Below are 18,830 nucleotides of genomic sequence, written 5' to 3'. Positions count from 1 at the left end.
CCACTACGTCATACCTAAGTCATCCACTAATTCTTCTTCTCCACAGCCTCCCTGGCCATCCTTATGTCTGGCCAAGGGCTACAGATGGGACAACTGTCACAGATAGACTGGGCTGGGCATTTATCAGGTCAACACACACAAACACACACACAGTCAGTGACACACACACACACACACACGACACACACACACACACACACACACACACGCACACACACACACATATAGCCTAACACACACCCACGGTGACAGTGACACACACACATACACACACTCAGTGACACAAACACACAAGTACGTGCACGGTGACACAGATGCACGCATGCACACACACAGGCAGACAAATTCACACTGTGGGGGTAAGAATGAGAGCAGGGGTGTGAGATGCAATGTGTTGGTTTCTCCTCTCCATACTGGGACAGTGTGGGTCTGAGGGCTGGTTTCTCCTCTCCATACTGGGACAGTGTGGCTCTGAGGGCTGGTTTCTCCTCTCCATACTGGGCTGGTTTCTCCTCTCCATACTGGGACAGTGTGGGTCTGAGGGCTGGTTTCTCCTCTCCATACTGGGACAGTGTGGCTCTGAGGGTTGGTTTCTCCTCTCCATACTGGGACAGTGTGGGTCTGAGGGCTGGTTTCTCCTCTCCATACTGGGACAGTGTGGGTCTGAGGGCTGGTTTCTCCTCTCCATACTGGGACAGTGTGGGTCTGAGGGCTGGTTTCTCCTCTCCATACTGGGACAGTGTGGCTCTGAGGGTTGGTTTCTCCTCTCCATACTGGGACAGTGTGGGTCTGAGGGCTGGTTTCTCCTCTCCATACTGGGACAGTGTGGGTCTGAGGGCTCTCCATACTGGGACAGTGTGGGTCTGAGGGTTGGTTTCTCCTCTCCATACTGGGACAGTGTGGGTCTGACTGGGGTTGGGTCTCCTCTCCATACTGGGACAGTGTGGGTCTGAGGGCTGGTTTCTCCTCTCCATACTGGGACAGTGTGGGTCTGAGGGCTGGTTTCTCCTCTCCATACTGGGACAGTGTGGCTCTGAGGGGTTTCTCCTCTCCATACTGGTTTCTCTGGTTTCTCTCCATACTGGGACAGTGGGTCTGAGGGGTTTCTCCTCTCCATACTGGGACAGTGTGGGTCTGGTTTCTCCTCTCCATACTGGGACAGTGTGGGTCTGAGGGCTGGTTTGGGACTCCTCTCTCCATACTGGGACAGTGTGGGTCTGAGGGCTGGTTTCTCCTCTCCATACTGGGACAGTGTGGGTCTGAGTGTGGGTCTGAGGGTGGGTCCATACTGGGACAGTGTGGGTTGGTTTCTCCTCTCCATACTGGGACAGTGTGGGTCTGAGGGTTGGTTTCTCCTCTCCATACTGGGACAGTGTGGGTCTGAGAGTTAGTTTCTCCACTCTGGAGTTGGAACTCATCATGCCTGCAGAGTGAGGAAGGTCCTAGTAAGATACAATGTAGGGGAGAATGGTGTTAAACGCATACATGCTGTCTGCCTCTCTCCTACTCTCCCCTACTCTCCCCTAGCCAGCAGAATACCACCCTGCATCCTACTGCTTTCTTGTCTCTGAAGCTAAGCAGGGCTGGTCCTTGTCAATACCTAGATGGGAGACTAGAAGCAGTAGGAGGCACTCTTTCCTCTGGTCTAAAAAATATCCCAATACCCCAGGAAAGTGATTGGGGACATTATCCTGTGTAGAGTGCTGTCTTTCGGATGGGATGTTAAATGGATGTCCTGACTCTCTGTGGTTACTAAAGATCCCATGGCACTTATTGTAAGAGTAGGGCTGTTAAGCCTGTTGTCCTGGCTAAATTCCCAATCTCATACAATCATAGTCACCCCATATTTCTAATTGGCTCATTCATCTTCTTATTCCCCAGGTTGTTGCTGTAAATGAGAATGTGTTCTCAAGTCAACTTACCTGGAAAATACATTTTAAAAATCCCCTACTCTGGCTTTCCTTTTCTCCTCCCCTTCTCTGCTAGAGGTTGGCTGTATCTCACTCTCACTCTCTCTGTCTTGTACAGAGTTCAGTGAGGAGAGGAGTGTGTGATTAGCTTTAGGGGTCATGTTTAACTAAATCAGATTAGTTAGTAGGACTGCACAGCAGGACTGAACAAAAGGAAGTCTGGGAAACCTCTACTCATGTGACCAGACATGTCTGTCAGGACTTGTCATGAGGAAAACAGGCAGGCAGGCTGACATACATACCATACACTGTATATACAAAAGTATGTGGACACCCTTTCAAATGAGTGGATTCGGCTATTTCAGCCCCACCCGTTACTGACAGGTGTATAAAATTGCTCACACAGCCATGCAATCTCCATAGACGAACTTTGGTGACTTTCAACATGTCACCGTCATAGGATGCCACCTTTCCAACAATTCAGTTCATCAAATTTCTGCCCTGCTAGCGCTGCCCGGGTCAACTGTAAGTGCTGTTATTGTGAAGTGGAAACATCTAGGAGCAACAACGGCTCAGCCGCAAAGTGGTAGGCCACACAAGCTCACAGAACGGGACCCCCGAGTGCTGAAGTGCGGAGCACGTAAAAATCGTCTGTCCTGCAACATTCACAGCCGACTTCTAAACTGCTTCTGGAAGCAATGTCAGCACAAGAACTGTTCATTGGGAGTTTCATGAAATGGGTTTCCATGGTCATTCCCACAGTAACTGTACGTACATATCCCAACCAGACACAATGGATTACAGCTGCCGCTTTCAAGCAGCGGCATCCGGACGCTTATAAGAAGTCCCGCTACAACCTCCGACGAGCCATCAAACAGAAAAAGTGTCAATACAGGAGCAGGACTGAATCCTACTACACCGGCTCTGACAGTCATTGGATATGGCAGGGCTTGTATCACAGTCAAATGTTTGGACACACCCATTACAGGGTTTTTCTTTATTTTTATTTTTACTATATATATACACTGTAGTATAATAGTCAAGACATTAAAACTATGAATTAACACATATGGATTCATGTAGTAACCATAAAAGTGTTAAACAAATCCAAATATATTTTATATTTGAGATTCCTCAAAGTAGCCTTTGCCTTGATGACAACTTTGCACACTTTTGTCATTCTCTCAACCAGCTTCACGAGGTAGTCATCTGGAATGCATTTCAATTACCAGGTGTGCTTTGTTAAAAGTTAATTTGTGTAATTGCTTTAGTTCTTAATGTGTTTGAGCCCAGCAGTTGTGTTGTGACAAGGTAGGGGTGGTATACAGAAGATAGCCATATTTGGTAAAAGACCAAGTCCATATTATGGCACGAACAGCTCAAATAAGCAAAGAGAAATGAAAGTCCATCAATACTTTAAGACATGGAGGTCAGTCAATCCGGAAAATGTCAAGAACTTTTAAAGTTTCTTCAAGTGCAGTCGCAACCCTCAGCACTTTTCTTGTTAACAAACTATAGTTTTGGCAAGTCGGTTAGGACATAAACTTTGTGCATGACACAAGTAATTTTTCCAACAATTGATTACAGACATATTATTTCACTTATAATTGACTGTATCACAATTCCAGTGAGTCAGAATTTTATATACACAAGTTGACTGTACCTTTAAACAGCTTGGAAAATCCCAGACAATTATGTCATGGCTTTAGAAGCTTCTACCTGTGAATGTATTTCCAGGCCTACCTTCAAACCCAGTGACTCTTTGCTTGACATAATGGGAAAACCATGAACTCAGAAAAAATTTGTAGACCTCCACAAGTCTGGTTCATCCTTGGGAGCAATTTCCAAACGCCTGAAGGTACTGCGTTCATCTGTACAAATAATAGTACGCAGGTATAAACACAATGGGACCACGCAGTTGTCATACCGCTCAGGAAGGAGATGTGTTCTGTCTCCTAGAGATGAACGTACTTTGGTGCGAAAAGTGCAAATCAATCCCAGAACAACATCAAAGGACCTTGTGAAGATGCTGGAGGAAACAGGTACAAAAGTAGTTATATCCACAGTAAAACAAGTCTTATATCGGCATAACCTGAAAGGCCGCTCAGCAAGGAAGAAGCCCCTGCTCCAAAACCGCCATAAAAAAGGCAGACTATGGTTTGGAAGTGCACATAAAGATCATACTTTTTTGAGAAATGTCCTCTGGTCTGATGAAACAAAAATAGAACTGTTTGGCTATAATGACCATCGTTATGTTTGGAGGAAAAAGGGGCAGGCTTGCAAGCCAAAGAACACCATACCAACCGTGAAGCACGGGGCTGGCAGCATCATGCAGCAAAATAGATGGCATCATGAGGAGGAATATTATGTGGATATATTGAAGCAACATCTCAAGACATCAGTCAGGAAGTTAAAGCTTGATCGCAAATGGGTCTACCAAACGGACAATGACCCCAAGCATACTGCCAAATTTGTGGCATAATTGCTTAAGGACAACAAAGTCAAGGTATTGGAGTGGCCATCACAAAGCCCTGACCTCAATCCCATAGAAAATGTGTGGGCAGAACTGAAAAGCGTGTGCGAGCAAGGAGGCCTACAAACCTGACTCAGTTACTGTACCTGTACACCAGCTTTGTCAGGAGGAATGGGCCAACATTCACCCAATTTATTGTGTGAAACTTGGGGAAGGCTTCCCGAAACGTTTGACCTAAATTAAACAATTTAAAGGCAATGCTACCGAATACTAATTGAGTGTATGTAAACTTCTGACCCACTGGGAATGTGATGAAGGAAGTAAAAGCTGAAATAAATAATTCTCTCTACTATTATTCTGACGTTTCAAATTCTTAAAGTAAAGTGGAATTATTTTCTGGGATTAAATGTCAGGAATTGTGAAAAACTGAGTTTAAATATATTGGCTAAGGTGTATGTGAACTGTATATCTCACTAGGTCAGGATATTTTAGCCTTCATATATCCACTTGTTCCAATATATCCATGATATTCGTGATTTCCTTACGTACATGAGGGTGATAGTGTTTATAGTGTGATTTCCTTATGTGCATGAGGGTGATAGTGTTTTATGTGCATGAGGGTGATAGTGTTTATAGTGTGATTTCCTTACGTGCATGAGGGTGATAGTGTTTATAGTGTGATTTGATTTTACGTGCATGAGGGTGATAGTGTTTATAGTGTGATTTCCTTACGTGCATGAGGGTGATAGTGTTTATAGTGTGATTTCCTTACGTGCATGAGGGTGATAGTGTTTATAGTGTGATTTCCTTATGTGCATGAGGGTGATAGTGTTTATAGTGTGATTTCCTTACGTGCATGAGGGTGATAGTGTTTATAGTGTGATTTCCTTACGTGCATGAGGGTGATAGTGTTTATAGTGTGATTTCCTTACGTGCATGAGGGTGATAGTGTTTATAGTGTGATTTCCTTACGTGCATGAGGGTGATAGTGTTTATAGTGTGATTTCCTTACGTGCATGAGGGTGATAGTGTTTATAGTGTGATTTCCTTACGTGCATGAGGGTAATAGTGTTTATAGTGTGATTTCGTGCATGAGGGGTGATAGTGTTTTACGTGCATGAGGGTAATAGTGTTTATAGTGTGATTTCCTTACGTGCATGAGGGTGATAGTGTTTATAGTGTGATTTCCTTACGTGCATGAGGGTGATAGTGTTTATAGTGTGATTTCCTTTACGCTCCATTGAGGTATTTAAAACAGTATTATAATCTCCCACCATTATAATGGAGTCTTGTATTGCTTGCAGGGTTGATAATTTATTAAATATATTTCCAAAGAAACGTGGATCATCATTATTTGGTCCGTAAAGGTTTTATCTGTTTATGGTCCAATAACATATTTAATATCATACATCTACTTTGGGGATCTGTTAGGACAATTTGCATATTCGGATCAAAATGACAGTTAATTAATGTCATCACCTCTTTTGAGTTTCTTTGCCCATTGGAGAAGTATATTTCACCCCCCAGTCCTTTTTTCACACAACTTCTTCTAAAATTGTTGAACGAGTTTCCTGTAAACAATAAATATTATATTCCTTCTCTTTAAGCCAGGTAAATATTGTTCATCTTTTCTTATTATCTGCTAAGCCATTACAATTACATCTGGCTATGCATATTTCATCAATTACCATAATGAGATACAAGTTTCAAATCTATTTATCATAATATATGTTTGTAAATTGTGCAGCTGTTGCTCCTGGTTACAGGTAAATTGCACACGGCCTTCGTTGACCACAGAAACCAAACTGTGTCAGTCAGTGTATTGTGTTGAGGCAGGAAGACAGGCAGGGACTTTACTACAGTGCAAGCACACCTGTGGTCTTACTCAACAGTAATACGGCCAGCACTGTGCTAATCAGTGGAGGCTGCTGAGGGGACGACCGCTCATAATAATGTCTGGATCGGAGCAAATGGAATGACATAGAACACATGGAAACCATGTGGAAACAATGTGTTTGATGTATTTGATACCGTTACACTGATTCCATTCCAGCCATTACCACAACCCCATCCTCCCCAATTAAGGTGACACCAACCTCCTGTGGTGCTAATACCTTGGGGGAACTGGAGTTGTGCCTGTCTACCTGTCTGTCTGAATCGCTCGTATAGACCTAGATCACATTGGCTAACCGGGCTATATGCATTGTGTCCTGCCACCCGCCAACCCCTCTTTTACGCTACTGCTACTCTCTGTTCATCATATATGCTTAGTCACTTTAACCATATCTACATGTACATACTACCTCAATCAGCCTGAGTAACCGGTGTCTGAATGTAGCCTCGCTACTTTTATAGCCTGTCTTTTTACTGTTGTTTTATTTCTTTACCTACCCATTGTTCATCTAACACATTTTTTGCAATATTGGGTACAGCCTGTAAGTAAACATTTCACTGTAAGGTCGGCACCTGTTGTATTCGGCACACGTGACAAATAAACTTTGATTTGGTTTGATTTGAGATCCCACCGCTTCTACAGCTTGTCTCACACAAGTCAGTCAACCACTACACCATTTGGTTATCAGAAAATAACAATGTGGTAGGGGGCTGTGAACTACCAGACCATGTGGCAGGGGGCTTTGAACTACCAGACCATGTGGTAGGGGGCTGTCACCTACCAGACCATGTGGCAGGGGGCTGTGAACTTCCAGACCATCAAATCAAATTTTATTTGTCACATACACATGGTTAGCAGATGTTAATGCGAGTGTAGCGAAATGCTTGTGCTTCTAGTTCCGACAATGCAGTAATAACCAACAAGTAATCTAGCTAACAATTCCAAAACTACTACCTTATAGACACAAGTGTAAGGGGATAAGAATATGTACATAAAGATATATGAGTGAGTGATGGTACAGAGCGGCAAAGGAAAGATACAGTAGATGGTATTGAGTGCAGTATATACATATGAGATGAGTATGTAAACAAAGTGGCATAGTTAAAGTGGCTAGTGATACATGTATTACATAAAGATGCAGTAGATGATATAGAGTACAGTATATACATATACATATGAGATGAATAATGTAGGGTATGTAAACATTATATTAGGTAGCATTGTTTAAAGTGGCTAGTGATATATTTTACATCATTTCCCATCAATTCTTATTATTAAAGTGGCTGGAGTTGAGTCAGTGTGTTGGCAGCAGCCACTCAATGTTAGTGGTGGCTGTTTAACAGTGATGGCCTTGAGATAGAAGCTGTTTTTCAGTCTCTCGGTCCCAGCTTTGATGCACCTGTACTGACCTCGCCTTCTGGATGATAGCGGGGTGAACAGGCAGTGGCTCGGGTGGTTGTTGTCCTTGATGATCTTTATGGCCTTCCTGTGACATCGGGTGGTGTAGGTGTCATGGAGGGCAGGTAGTTTGCCCCCGGTGATGCGTTGTGCAGACCTCACTACCCTCTGGAGAGCCTTACGGTTGTGGGCGGAGCAGTTGCGGAACCAGGCGGTGATACAGCCCGACAGGATGCTCTCGATTGTGCATCTGTAGAAGTTTGTGAGTGCTTTTGGTGACAAGCCGAATTTCTTCAGCCTCCTGAGGTTGAAGGGGCGCTATTGCTTCTTCACGATGCTGTCTGTGTGGGTGGACCAATTCAGTTTGTCTGTGATGTGTACGCCGAGGAACTTAAAACTTACTACCCTCTCCACTACTGTCCCATCAATGTGGATAGGGGGGTGTTCCCTCTGCTGTTTCCTGAAGTCCACAATCATCTCCTTAGTTTTGTTGACGTTGAGTGTGAGGTTATTTTCCTGACACCACACTCCGAGGGCCCTCACCTCCTCCCTGGAGGCCGTCTCGTCGTTGTTGGTAATCAAGCCTACCACTGTTGTGTCGTCCGCAAACTTGATGATTGAGTTGGAGGCGTGCGTGGCCGCGCAGTCGTGGGTGAACAGGGAGTACAGGAGAGGGCTCAGAACACACCCTTGTGGGGCCCCAGTGTTGAGGATCAGCGGGGTGGAAATGTTGTTGCCTACCCTCACCACCTGGGGGCGGCCCGTCAGGAAGTGCAGTACCCAGTTGGACAGGGCAGGGTCGAGACCCAGGGTCTCGAGCTTGATGACGAGCTTGGAGGGCACTATGGTGTTAAATGCCGAGCTGTAGTCGATGAACAGCATTCTCACATAGGTATTCCTCTTGTCCAGATGGGTTAGGGCAGTGTGCAGTGTGGTTGAGATTGCATCATCCGTGGACCTATTTGGGTGGTAAGCAAATTGGAGTGGGTCTAGGGTGTCAAGTAGGGTGGAGGTGATATGGTCCTTGACTAGTCTCTCAAAGCACTTCATGATGACGGAAGTGAGTAGTCGTTTAGCTCAGTTACCTTAGCTTTCTTGGGAACAGGAACAATGCTGGCCCTCTTGAAGCATGTGGGAACAACAGACTGGGATAGGGATTGATTGAATATGTCCGTAAACACACCAGCCAGCTGGTTTGCGCATGCTCTGAGGGCGCGGCTGGGGATGACGTCTGGGCCTGCAGCCTTGCGAGTGTTGACACGTTTAAATGTTTTCCTCACGTCGGCTGCAGTGAAGGAGAGTCCGCATGTTTTAGTTGCGGGCCGCAAGACATCCTGGTCCGTGACTGGGCTGGTTTTCTTTTTGTAATCCGTGATTGACTGTAGACCCTGCCACATACCTCTTGTGTCTGAGCCGTTGAATTGAGATTCTACTTTGTCTCTATACTGACACTTAGCTTGTTTGATTGCCTTGCGGAGGGAATAGTTACACTGTTTGTATTCAGTCATGTTTCCGGTCACCTTGCCCTGATTAAAAGCAGTGGTTCGGGCTTTCAGTTTCACGTGAATGCTGCCATCAATCCACGGTTTCTGGTTTGGGAATGTGGCATGGGACTGTGAACTACCAGACCATGTGGCAGGGGGCTGTCACCTACCAGACCATGTGGCAGGGGGCGGTCACCTACCAGACCATGTGGCAGGGGGCGGTCACCTACCAGACCATGTGGCAGGGGGCGGTCACCTACCAGACCATGTGGCAGGGGGCTGTCACCTACCAGACCATGTGGCAGGGTGCGGTCACCTACCAGACCATGTGGTAGGGGGCTGTGACCTATCTGTCACCTACCAGTAACACATTCCCTCCAGTCCTCCCTCCCTCCCAATCTCCTTCCCTCCCTCCAGCCGCCCTGCGCTGACAGTATAATTAATAAAGTAGCAAAGTGTAATGTAAACCTAAGCTCTCCACAGGGTATACTCTTCCATAATCACTCCAGGAGAGAAAGATTTCACATTTTATTTTCTGTACAGTGTGTGTGTGTGTGTGTGTGTGTGTGTGTGTGTATGCGTGTGTGTGTGTGTGTGTGTGTTTATGTGTGTGTCCGTGCGTGCTTGCGTGAATGCAAGTTTTGCTGTGTGCGTAAGGCTGTGAGACTGTGATGCTGTGCATAAGTGTGTGAGACTGTGTGAGTCTGTGCGTGAGTGTGTGAGACTGTGTGAGTCTGTGCGTGAGTGTGTGAGACTGTGATGCTGTGCATAAGTGTGTGAGACTGTGTGAGTCTGTGCGTAAGTGTGTGAGGCTGTGTGTACGTGTGTGAGGCTGTGCGTAAGTGTGTGAGGCTGTGCGTAAGTGTGTGAGGCTGTGTGTAAGTGTGTGAGTCTGAGGCTGTGCGTAAGTGTGTGAGGCTGTGTGAGTATGTGAGGCTGTGCGTAAGTGTGTGAGGCTGTGTGTAAGTGTGTGAGTCTGAGGCTGTGCGTAAGTGTGTGAGGCTGTGTGAGTCTGTGAGGCTCTGTGAGGCTGTGTGTAAGTGTGTGAGGCTGTGTGTGTGTGTGAGTCTGAGGCTGTGCGTAAGTGTGTGAGGCTGTGTGAGTCTGTGAGGCTGTGTAAGTGTGTGAGGCTGTTCATAAGTGTGTGAGGCTGTGTGAGTCTGAGGCTGTGCGTAAGTGTGTGAGGCTGTGTGAGTCTGTGAGGCTGTTCACAAGTGTGTGAGGCTGTGTGAGAGAGAAATCGAGAGCGAGAATGGGAGTGTGAGCAGTCCTGTGCAGCCCTGTGCATTACCTTGTCTGCTACCCTGGTGAGTAGAGCTGACAGGTCTCCAACATGGTTGCTCTGTGTCACAGCCTACCCCGTCAATCCATTGATCCAGACCTCAGCAGATCTGCACTCATCCTAGCTACATACAACACATATGCTGAGTGGACTAAACATTAGGAACAACTGCTCTTTCCATGACATAGACTGACCAGGTGAATCCAGGTGAAATCTATGATCCCTTATTGTTAAACCAACTTCATGTGAGTGTAGATGAAGGGGGAGACAGGTTAAAGAAGTATTTTTAAGCCTTGAGACATGGATTGTTTTAGTGTGCCATTCAGTGATTGAATGGACAACACAAAAGATGTAAGTGCCTTTGAATGACGTATGGTAGTAGGTGCCAGGCACACCAGTTTGTGTCAAGAACTGATGGGTTTTTCACACTCAACAGTTTCCTGTGTGTGCCAAGAATGGTCCACCACCCAAAAGATCCAGCCAACTTGACGCAACCGTAGGAAGCATTGGAGTCAACATGGGCCAGCATCCCTGTGGAGTGCTTTCGACACCTTGTAGAGCCCATGCCCTGACAAATTGAGGCTGTTCCCGAGGGCAAAAGGTGGTGCAACTCAATATTAGGAAGGTGTTCCTAATGTTTTGTACGCTCAGTGTACACTAGGAGAGAGCTCAATCACCAACATGTAGTATCCTGCATTCTTAGTTAAGGTTGAATCAGTCACTTGTTAGCTAGGTAGCATATAGGCTATCCTATCCAGACGAGACAAATGTTTAATACCCTCATAACTAGTGTGCTGTGGTGTGTGTGTGACAAGCCTGTTAATAACCTCTCCAGCATCTGCATAGCTTTGAGGTTGTTGAGGGGATTATCCCTGTAAATTCACCTCTGCTGCAGTAGCACCATCTAGAGGTGGTCATGTGTGCAGCACTGGACTGTTCCATTACCTCCCACCTGTAGGGGGTTGTAAGCACTGGACTGTTCCATTACCTCCCACCTGTAGGGGGTTGTAGCACTGGACTGTTCCATTACCTCCCACCTGTAGGGGGTTGTAGGACTGGACTGCTCCATTACCTCCCACATGTAGGGGGTTGTAGCACTGGACTGTTCCATTACCTCCCACCTGTAGGCGGTTGTAGCACTGGACTGCTCCATTACCTCCCACCTGTAGGGGGTTGTAGCACTGGACTGTTCCATTACCTCCCACATGTAGGGGGTTGTAGCACTGGACTGTTCCATTACCTCCCACCTGTAGGGGGTTGTAGCACTGGACTGTTCCATTACCTCCCACCTGTAGGGGGTTGTAGGACTGGACTGTTCCATTAGTGTAGCTATGTGTGGAGAAGCATACTGACACACTCTTCATTAATATGCTATATACTATATCGATCCACCAAGTCTGGAATCAGTAGGAGCAATAACAGCTTCTACCCACAAGCCATAAAACCACTAAATAGTCAACCAAATAGCTACCAGGACTATCTGCATTGACCCTCTTTGCACTAACTCTTTGGACTCTTCACATTCACTGCTGCTACTGTTTATTACCTATCCTGTTACCTAGTCACTTTATCTCTACCCATATGTACATATCTACCTCAATTACCTGGTACCCCTGCACATCGACTCTGTACTGGTACCCTGTTTATATAGCCAAGTTATCACCTGGTACCCCTGCACATCGACTCTGTAATGGTACCCTGTTTATATAGCCAAGTTATCACCTGGTACCCCTGCACATTGACTCTGTACTGGTACCCTGTTTATATAGCCAAGTTACCACCTCGTACCGCTGCAAATCAAATCACATTGACTCTGTAATGGTGCCCTGTTTATATAGCCAAGTTACCACCTGGTACCCCTGCACATTGACTCTGTAATGGTACCCTGTTTATATAGCCAAGTTACCGCCTCGTACCCCTGCACATTGACTCTGTAATGGTACCCTGTTTATATAGCCAAGCACATTACTCACCTCGTTATCACCTCCCCTGTACATTGACTCTGTACTGGTACCCTGTTTATATAGCCAAGTTATCACCTCGTACCCCTGCACATTGACTCTGTAATGGTACCCTGTTTATATAGCCAAGTTATCACCTGGTACCCCTGCACATTGACTCTGTACTGGTACCCTGTTTATATAGCCAAGTTATCACCTCGTACCCCTGCACATTGACTCTGTAATGGTACCTTGTTTATATAGCCAAGTTATCACCTCGTACCCCTGCACATTGACTCTGTAATGGTACCTTGTTTATATAGCCAAGTTATCACCTCGTACCCCTGTACATTGACTCTGTACTGGTACCCTGTTTATATAGCCAAGTTACCACCTCGTACCCCTGTACATTGACTCTGTACTGGTACCCTGTTTATATAGCCAAGTTATCACCTCGTACCCCTGTACATTGACTCTGTACTGGTACCCTGTTTATGTAGCCAAGTTATCACCTCGTACCCCTGTACATTGACTCTGTACTGGTACCCTGTTTATGTAGCCAAGTTATTGTCGTTGTCATTTTTTCTATATTTTCGTCTTGTCACTGTTTGTCTACACCTGTTGTTTATAGATGCAATTTGAATAGATTTGATAAGGAGGTTAATGCACCATCCTCCTTGTCTGTCTCTTCATGTGCCATTCTGAAGTGTATACTAATAATGTGCTTCTCCAGCTCCAGGCTCCGGTGAGAATGCTGAAGAGCGTGTGTTTCGGGAGCGCATGCGGCCTAGGAAGAGGCAGGGTGCCGTACGAAGGAGGGTCCATCAGGTCAACGGACACAAGTTCATGGCCACCTACCTGCGGCAGCCTACCTACTGCTCCCACTGCAGAGACTTTATATGGTGAGAGACACACACATGCCTACACCAGCCTTTATATGCATGGTCATGGGCGGTCTGAGCTCTTGTCTGTCAGTGTTTCCATGGAGACAGTGGGAAAAGCCCCTAGGCTAACTATTACAGTGGAAGCTTTATCCTGGAGACTACAGCCGGTTCTCTGCTCCCTGTTTGCACCAAGCTACATGAAACAAGCACACATCTGTAGTACTCATGGCACAGGCTGCAAGCTGACAAGTACTGCTTCCTAGGGCTTATGACCTAACAGATGACTGCAGAGCACACCCAGGAGGCACAGAGTCTTAAGGCTGTGAGAAGAGTCTGATCTGGGCTCGTAGGCACAAAGCATCTCAGAGTAGGAGTGCTGATCTAGGATCATGTCCCAGCCTGTCCATATAATCGAATTCCTTATGATCTAAAAGGCAAATGTGATCCTAGATCAGCACTCCTACTCTGAGAGGCTTTGTGCATACGGGCCCTGGTCTGAACTAAGCAGAACTGGGAACTGCCTGCCTATATGTTGATGTTACAGTACACAGTATCTCTTGATATGAGTATTGATGGTAGTGCACAATGGTCTGTCTCCCACTGACATCCACTTCTAATAGTGAACCCTTTCTCTCTAGTGAACCAACTCAGTATCTGACCTGAGATTGGCTTTGGTATACTGTAGCATTGTCAAATAGTCCCTAACTGGCTGTGGTATACTGTAGCATTGTCAGATAGTTCCTAACTGACTGCAGTACACTGTAGCATTGTCAAATAGTCCCTAACTGGCTGCAGTATACTGTAGCATTGTCAAATAGTCCCTAACTGACTGCAGTATACTGTAGCATTGTCAGATAGTTCCTAACTGACTGCAGTACACTGTAGCATTGTCAAATAGTCCCTAACTGGCTGCAGTATACTATAGCATTGTCAAATAGTCCCTAACTGACTGCAGTATACTGTAGCATTGTCAAATAGTCCCTAACTGACTGCAGTATACTGTAGCATTGTCAAATAGTCCCTAACTGACTGCGGTATACTGTAGCATTGTCAAATAGTCCCTAACTGGCTGCAGTATACTATAGCATTGTCAAATAGTCCCTAACTGACTGCAGTATACTGTAGCATTGTCAGATAGTTCCTAACTGACTGCAGTACACTGTAGCATTGTCAAATAGTCCCTAACTGGCTGTGGTATACTGTAGCATTGTCAAATAGTCCCTAACTGGCTGTGGTGTACTGTAGCCATTGTCAAATAGTTCCTAACTGACTGTGGTGTGCTGTAGCATTGTCAGATAGTCCCTACCTGACTGCAGTATACTGTAGCATTGTCAAATAGTCCCTACCTGGCTGCAGTATACTGTAGCATTGTCAGATAGTCCCTAACTGACTGCAGTAAACTGTAGCATTGTCAATTAGTCCCTAACTGACTGCGGTATACTGTAGCATTGTCAGATAGTCCCTAACTGACTGCAGTATACTGTAGCATTGTCAGATAGTCTCTAACTGTCTGCAGTATACTGTAGCATGGCTAGATAGTCCCTAACTGTCTGCAGTATACTGTAGCATTGTCAGATAGTCCCTAACTGACTGCGGTATACTGTAGCATGGCTAGATAGTCCCTAACTGTCTGCAGTATACTGTAGCATGGCTAGATAGTCCCTAACTGACTGCAGTATACTGTAGCATGGCTAGATAGTCCCTAACTGACTGCAGTATACTGTAGCATGGCTAGATAGTCCCTAACTGTCTGCAGTATACTGTAGCATTGTCAGATAGTCCCTAACTGACTGCAGTATACTGTAGCATGGCTAGATAGTCCCTAACTGTCTGCAGTATACTGTAGCATTGTCAGATAGTCCCTAACTGACTGCGGTATACTGTAGCATTGTTAGACAGTCCCTAACTGGCTGCGGTATACTATAGCATTGTCAGATAGACCCTAACTGACTGCGGTATACTGTAGCATTGTCAGATAGTCCCTAACTGGCTGTGGTATACTGTAGCATTGTCAAATAGTCCCTAACTGGCTGCAGTATACTGTAGCATTGTCAGATAGTCCCTAACTGGCTGCAGTATCCTGTAGCATTGTCAGATAGTCCCTAACTGGCTGTGGTATACTGTAGCATTGTCAAATAGTCCCTAACTGACTGCAGTACACTGTAGCATTGTCAGATAGTCCCTAACTGGCTGTGGTATACTGTAGCATTGTCAAATAGTCCCTAACTGACTGCAGTACACTGTAGCATTGTCAGATAGTCCCTAACTGGCTGTGGTATACTGTAGCATTGTCATATAGTCCCTAACTGGCTGCAGTATAATGTAGCATTGTCAGATAGTCCCTAACTGGCTGTGGTATACTGTAGCATTGTCAGATAGTCCCTAACTGGCTGTGGTATACTGTAGCATTGTCAAATAGTCCCTAACTGGCTGCAGTATACTGTAGCATTGTCAGATAGTCCCTAACTGACTGCAGTATACTGTAGCATTGTCAGATAGTCCCTAACTGGCTGTGGTATACTGTAGCATTGTCAAATAGTCCCTAACTGGCTGCAGTATACTGTAGCATTGTCAGATAGTCCCTAGCCGACTGCAGTATACTGTAGCATTGTTAGATAGTCCCTAACTGACTGTGGTATACTGTAGCATTGTTAGATAGTCCCTAACTGGCTGCAGTATACTGCAGCATGGCTAGATAGTCCCTAACTGACTGCATTATACTGTAGCATTGTCAGATAGTCCCTAACTGACTGCAGTATACTGTAGCATTGTTAGTTACTCCCTAACTGACTGCAGTATACTGTAGCATTGTCAGATAGTCCCTAACTGGCTGTGGTATACTGTAGCATTGTCAAATAGTCCCTAACTGGCTGCAGTATACTGTAGCATTGTCAGATAGTCCCTAACTGGCTGCAGTATCCTGTAGCATTGTCAGATAGTCCCTAACTGGCTGTGGTATACTGTAGCATTGTCAAATAGTCCCTAACTGACTGCAGTACACTGTAGCATTGTCAGATAGTCCCTAACTGGCTGTGGTATACTGTAGCATTGTCAAATAGTCCCTAACTGACTGCAGTACACTGTAGCATTGTCAGATAGTCCCTAACTGGCTGTGGTATACTGTAGCATTGTCATATAGTCCCTAACTGGCTGCAGTATAATGTAGCATTGTCAGATAGTCCCTAACTGGCTGTGGTATACTGTAGCATTGTCAGATAGTCCCTAACTGGCTGTGGTATCTGTAGCATTGTCAAATAGTCCCTAACTGGCTGCAGTATACTGTAGCATTGTCAGATAGTCCCTAACTGACTGCAGTATACTGTAGCATTGTCAGATAGTCCCTAACTGGCTGTGGTATACTGTAGCATTGTCAAATAGTCCTAACTGGCTGCAGTATACTGTAGCATTGTCAGATAGTCTGCAGTAACTGTAGCATTGTTAGATAGTCCCTAACTGACTGTGGTATACTGTAGCATTGTTAGATAGTCCCTAACTGGCTGCAGTATACTGTAGCATGGCTAGATAGTCCCTAACTGACTGCATTATACTGTAGCATTGTCAGATAGTCCCTAACTGACTGCAGTATACTGTAGCATTGTTAGTTACTCCCTAACTGACTGCAGTATACTGTAGCATTGTCAGATAGTCCCTAACCGACTGCAGTATACTGTAGCATTGTTAGATAGTCCCTAACTGACTGTGGTATACTGTAGCTTTGTTAGATAGTCCCTAACTGGCTGCAGTATACTGTAGCATGGCTAGATAGTCCCTAACTGACTGCAGTATACTGTAGCATTGTCAGATAGTCCCTAACTGACTGCACTATACTGTTGCATTGTCAAATAGTCCCTAACTGACTGCAGTATACTGTAGCATTGTCAGATAGTCCCTACCTGACTGCAGTATACAGTAGCATTGTCAGATAGTCCCTAACTGACTGCAGTATACTGTAGCATTGTTAGATAGTCCCTAACTGACTGCAGTATACTGTAGCATTGTCAGATAGTCCCTAACTGACTGCAGTATACTGTAGCATTGTCGGATAGTCCCTAACTGACTGCGGTATACTGTAGCATTGTCAGATTGTCCCTAACTGACTGCACTATACTGTTGCATTGTCAGATAGTCCCTAACTGACTGCAGTATACTCTAGCATTGTCAGATAGTCCCTACCTGACTGCAGTATACTGTAGCATTGTCAGATAGTCCCTAACTGACTGCAGTATACTGTAGCATTGTTAGATAGTCCCTAACTGACTGCAGTATACTGTAGCATTGTCAGATAGTCCCTAACTGACTGCAGTATACTGTAGCATTGTCAGATAGTCCCTAACTGACTGCAGTATACTGTAGCATTGTCAGATAGTCCCTAACTGACTGCAGTATACTGTAGCATTGTCAGATTGTCCCTAACTGACTGCAGTATACTGTAGCATTGTCAGATAGTCCCTAACTGACTGCAGTATACTGTAGCCTTGTCAGATAGTCCCTAACTGACTGCAGTATACTGTAGCATTGTCAGATTGTCCCTAACTGACTGCAGTATACTGTAGCATTGTCAGATAGTCCCTAACTGACTGCAGTATACTGTAGCATTGTTAGATAGTCCCTAACTGACTGCAGTATACTGTAGCATTGTCAGATAGTCCCTAACTGACTGCAGTATACTGTAGCATTGTCAGATAGTCCCTAACTGACTGCAGTATACTGTAGCATTGTCAGATAGTCCCTAACTGACTGCAGTATACTGTAGCATTGTTAGATACTCCCTAACTGACTGCAGTATACTGTAGCATTGTCAGATAGTCCCTAACTGACTGCAGTAAACTGTAGCATTGTCAGATAGTCCCTAACTGACTGTAGTATACTGTAGCATTGTCAGATAGTCCCTAACTGACTGCAGTATACTGTAGCATTGTCAGATTGTCCCTAACTGACTGCAGTATACTGTAGCATTGTCAGATAGTCCCTAACTGACTGCAGTATACTGTAGCATTGTCAGATAGTCCCTAACTGACTGCAGTATACTGTAGCATTGTCAGATAGTCTCTAACTGACTGCAGTATACTGTAGCATTGTCAGATAGTCCCTAACTGACTGCAGTATACTGTAGCATTGTCAGATAGTCCCTAACTGACTGCATTATACTGTAGCATTGTCAGATAGTCCCTAACTGACTGCAGTATACTGTAGCATTGTTAGATACTCCCTAACTGACTGCAGTATACTGTAGCATTGTCAGATAGTCCCTAACCGACTGCAGTATACTGTAGCATTGTTAGATAGTCCCTAACTGACTGTGGTATACTGTAGCATTGTTAGATAGTCCCTAACTGGCTGCAGTATACTGTAGCATGGCTAGATAGTCCCTAACTGACTGCAGTATACTGTAGCATTGTCAGATAGTCCCTAACTGACTGCAGTATACTGTAGCATTGTTAGATAGTCCCTAACTGACTGCAGTATACTGTAGCATTGTCAGATAGTCCCTAACCGACTGCAGTATACTGTAGCATTGTTAGATAGTCCCTAACTGACTGTGGTATACTGTAGCATTGTTAGATA

General features: G+C 45.1%; 1 protein-coding gene across 1 annotated transcript in view; it reads left to right on the top strand.

Annotated features, from left to right (window-relative positions):
* Nucleotides 1–18,830, top strand: part of LOC115121610 (protein kinase C epsilon type-like) — a 225,878-nt gene that overhangs the window by 130,296 nt on the left and 76,752 nt on the right. Inside the window, 1 exon segment of the mRNA XM_065013213.1 lies at nt 13,115–13,283. Coding sequence (XP_064869285.1) covers nt 13,115–13,283 — 169 coding nt within the window.

Source organism: Oncorhynchus nerka, linkage group LG28, assembly GCF_034236695.1.
Source record: "Oncorhynchus nerka isolate Pitt River linkage group LG28, Oner_Uvic_2.0, whole genome shotgun sequence".
Taxonomy (NCBI): Eukaryota; Metazoa; Chordata; class Actinopteri; order Salmoniformes; family Salmonidae; genus Oncorhynchus; species Oncorhynchus nerka.
Note: the sequence above shows the minus strand (reverse complement) of the source record. Positions and strands in the feature narration are given on the sequence as shown.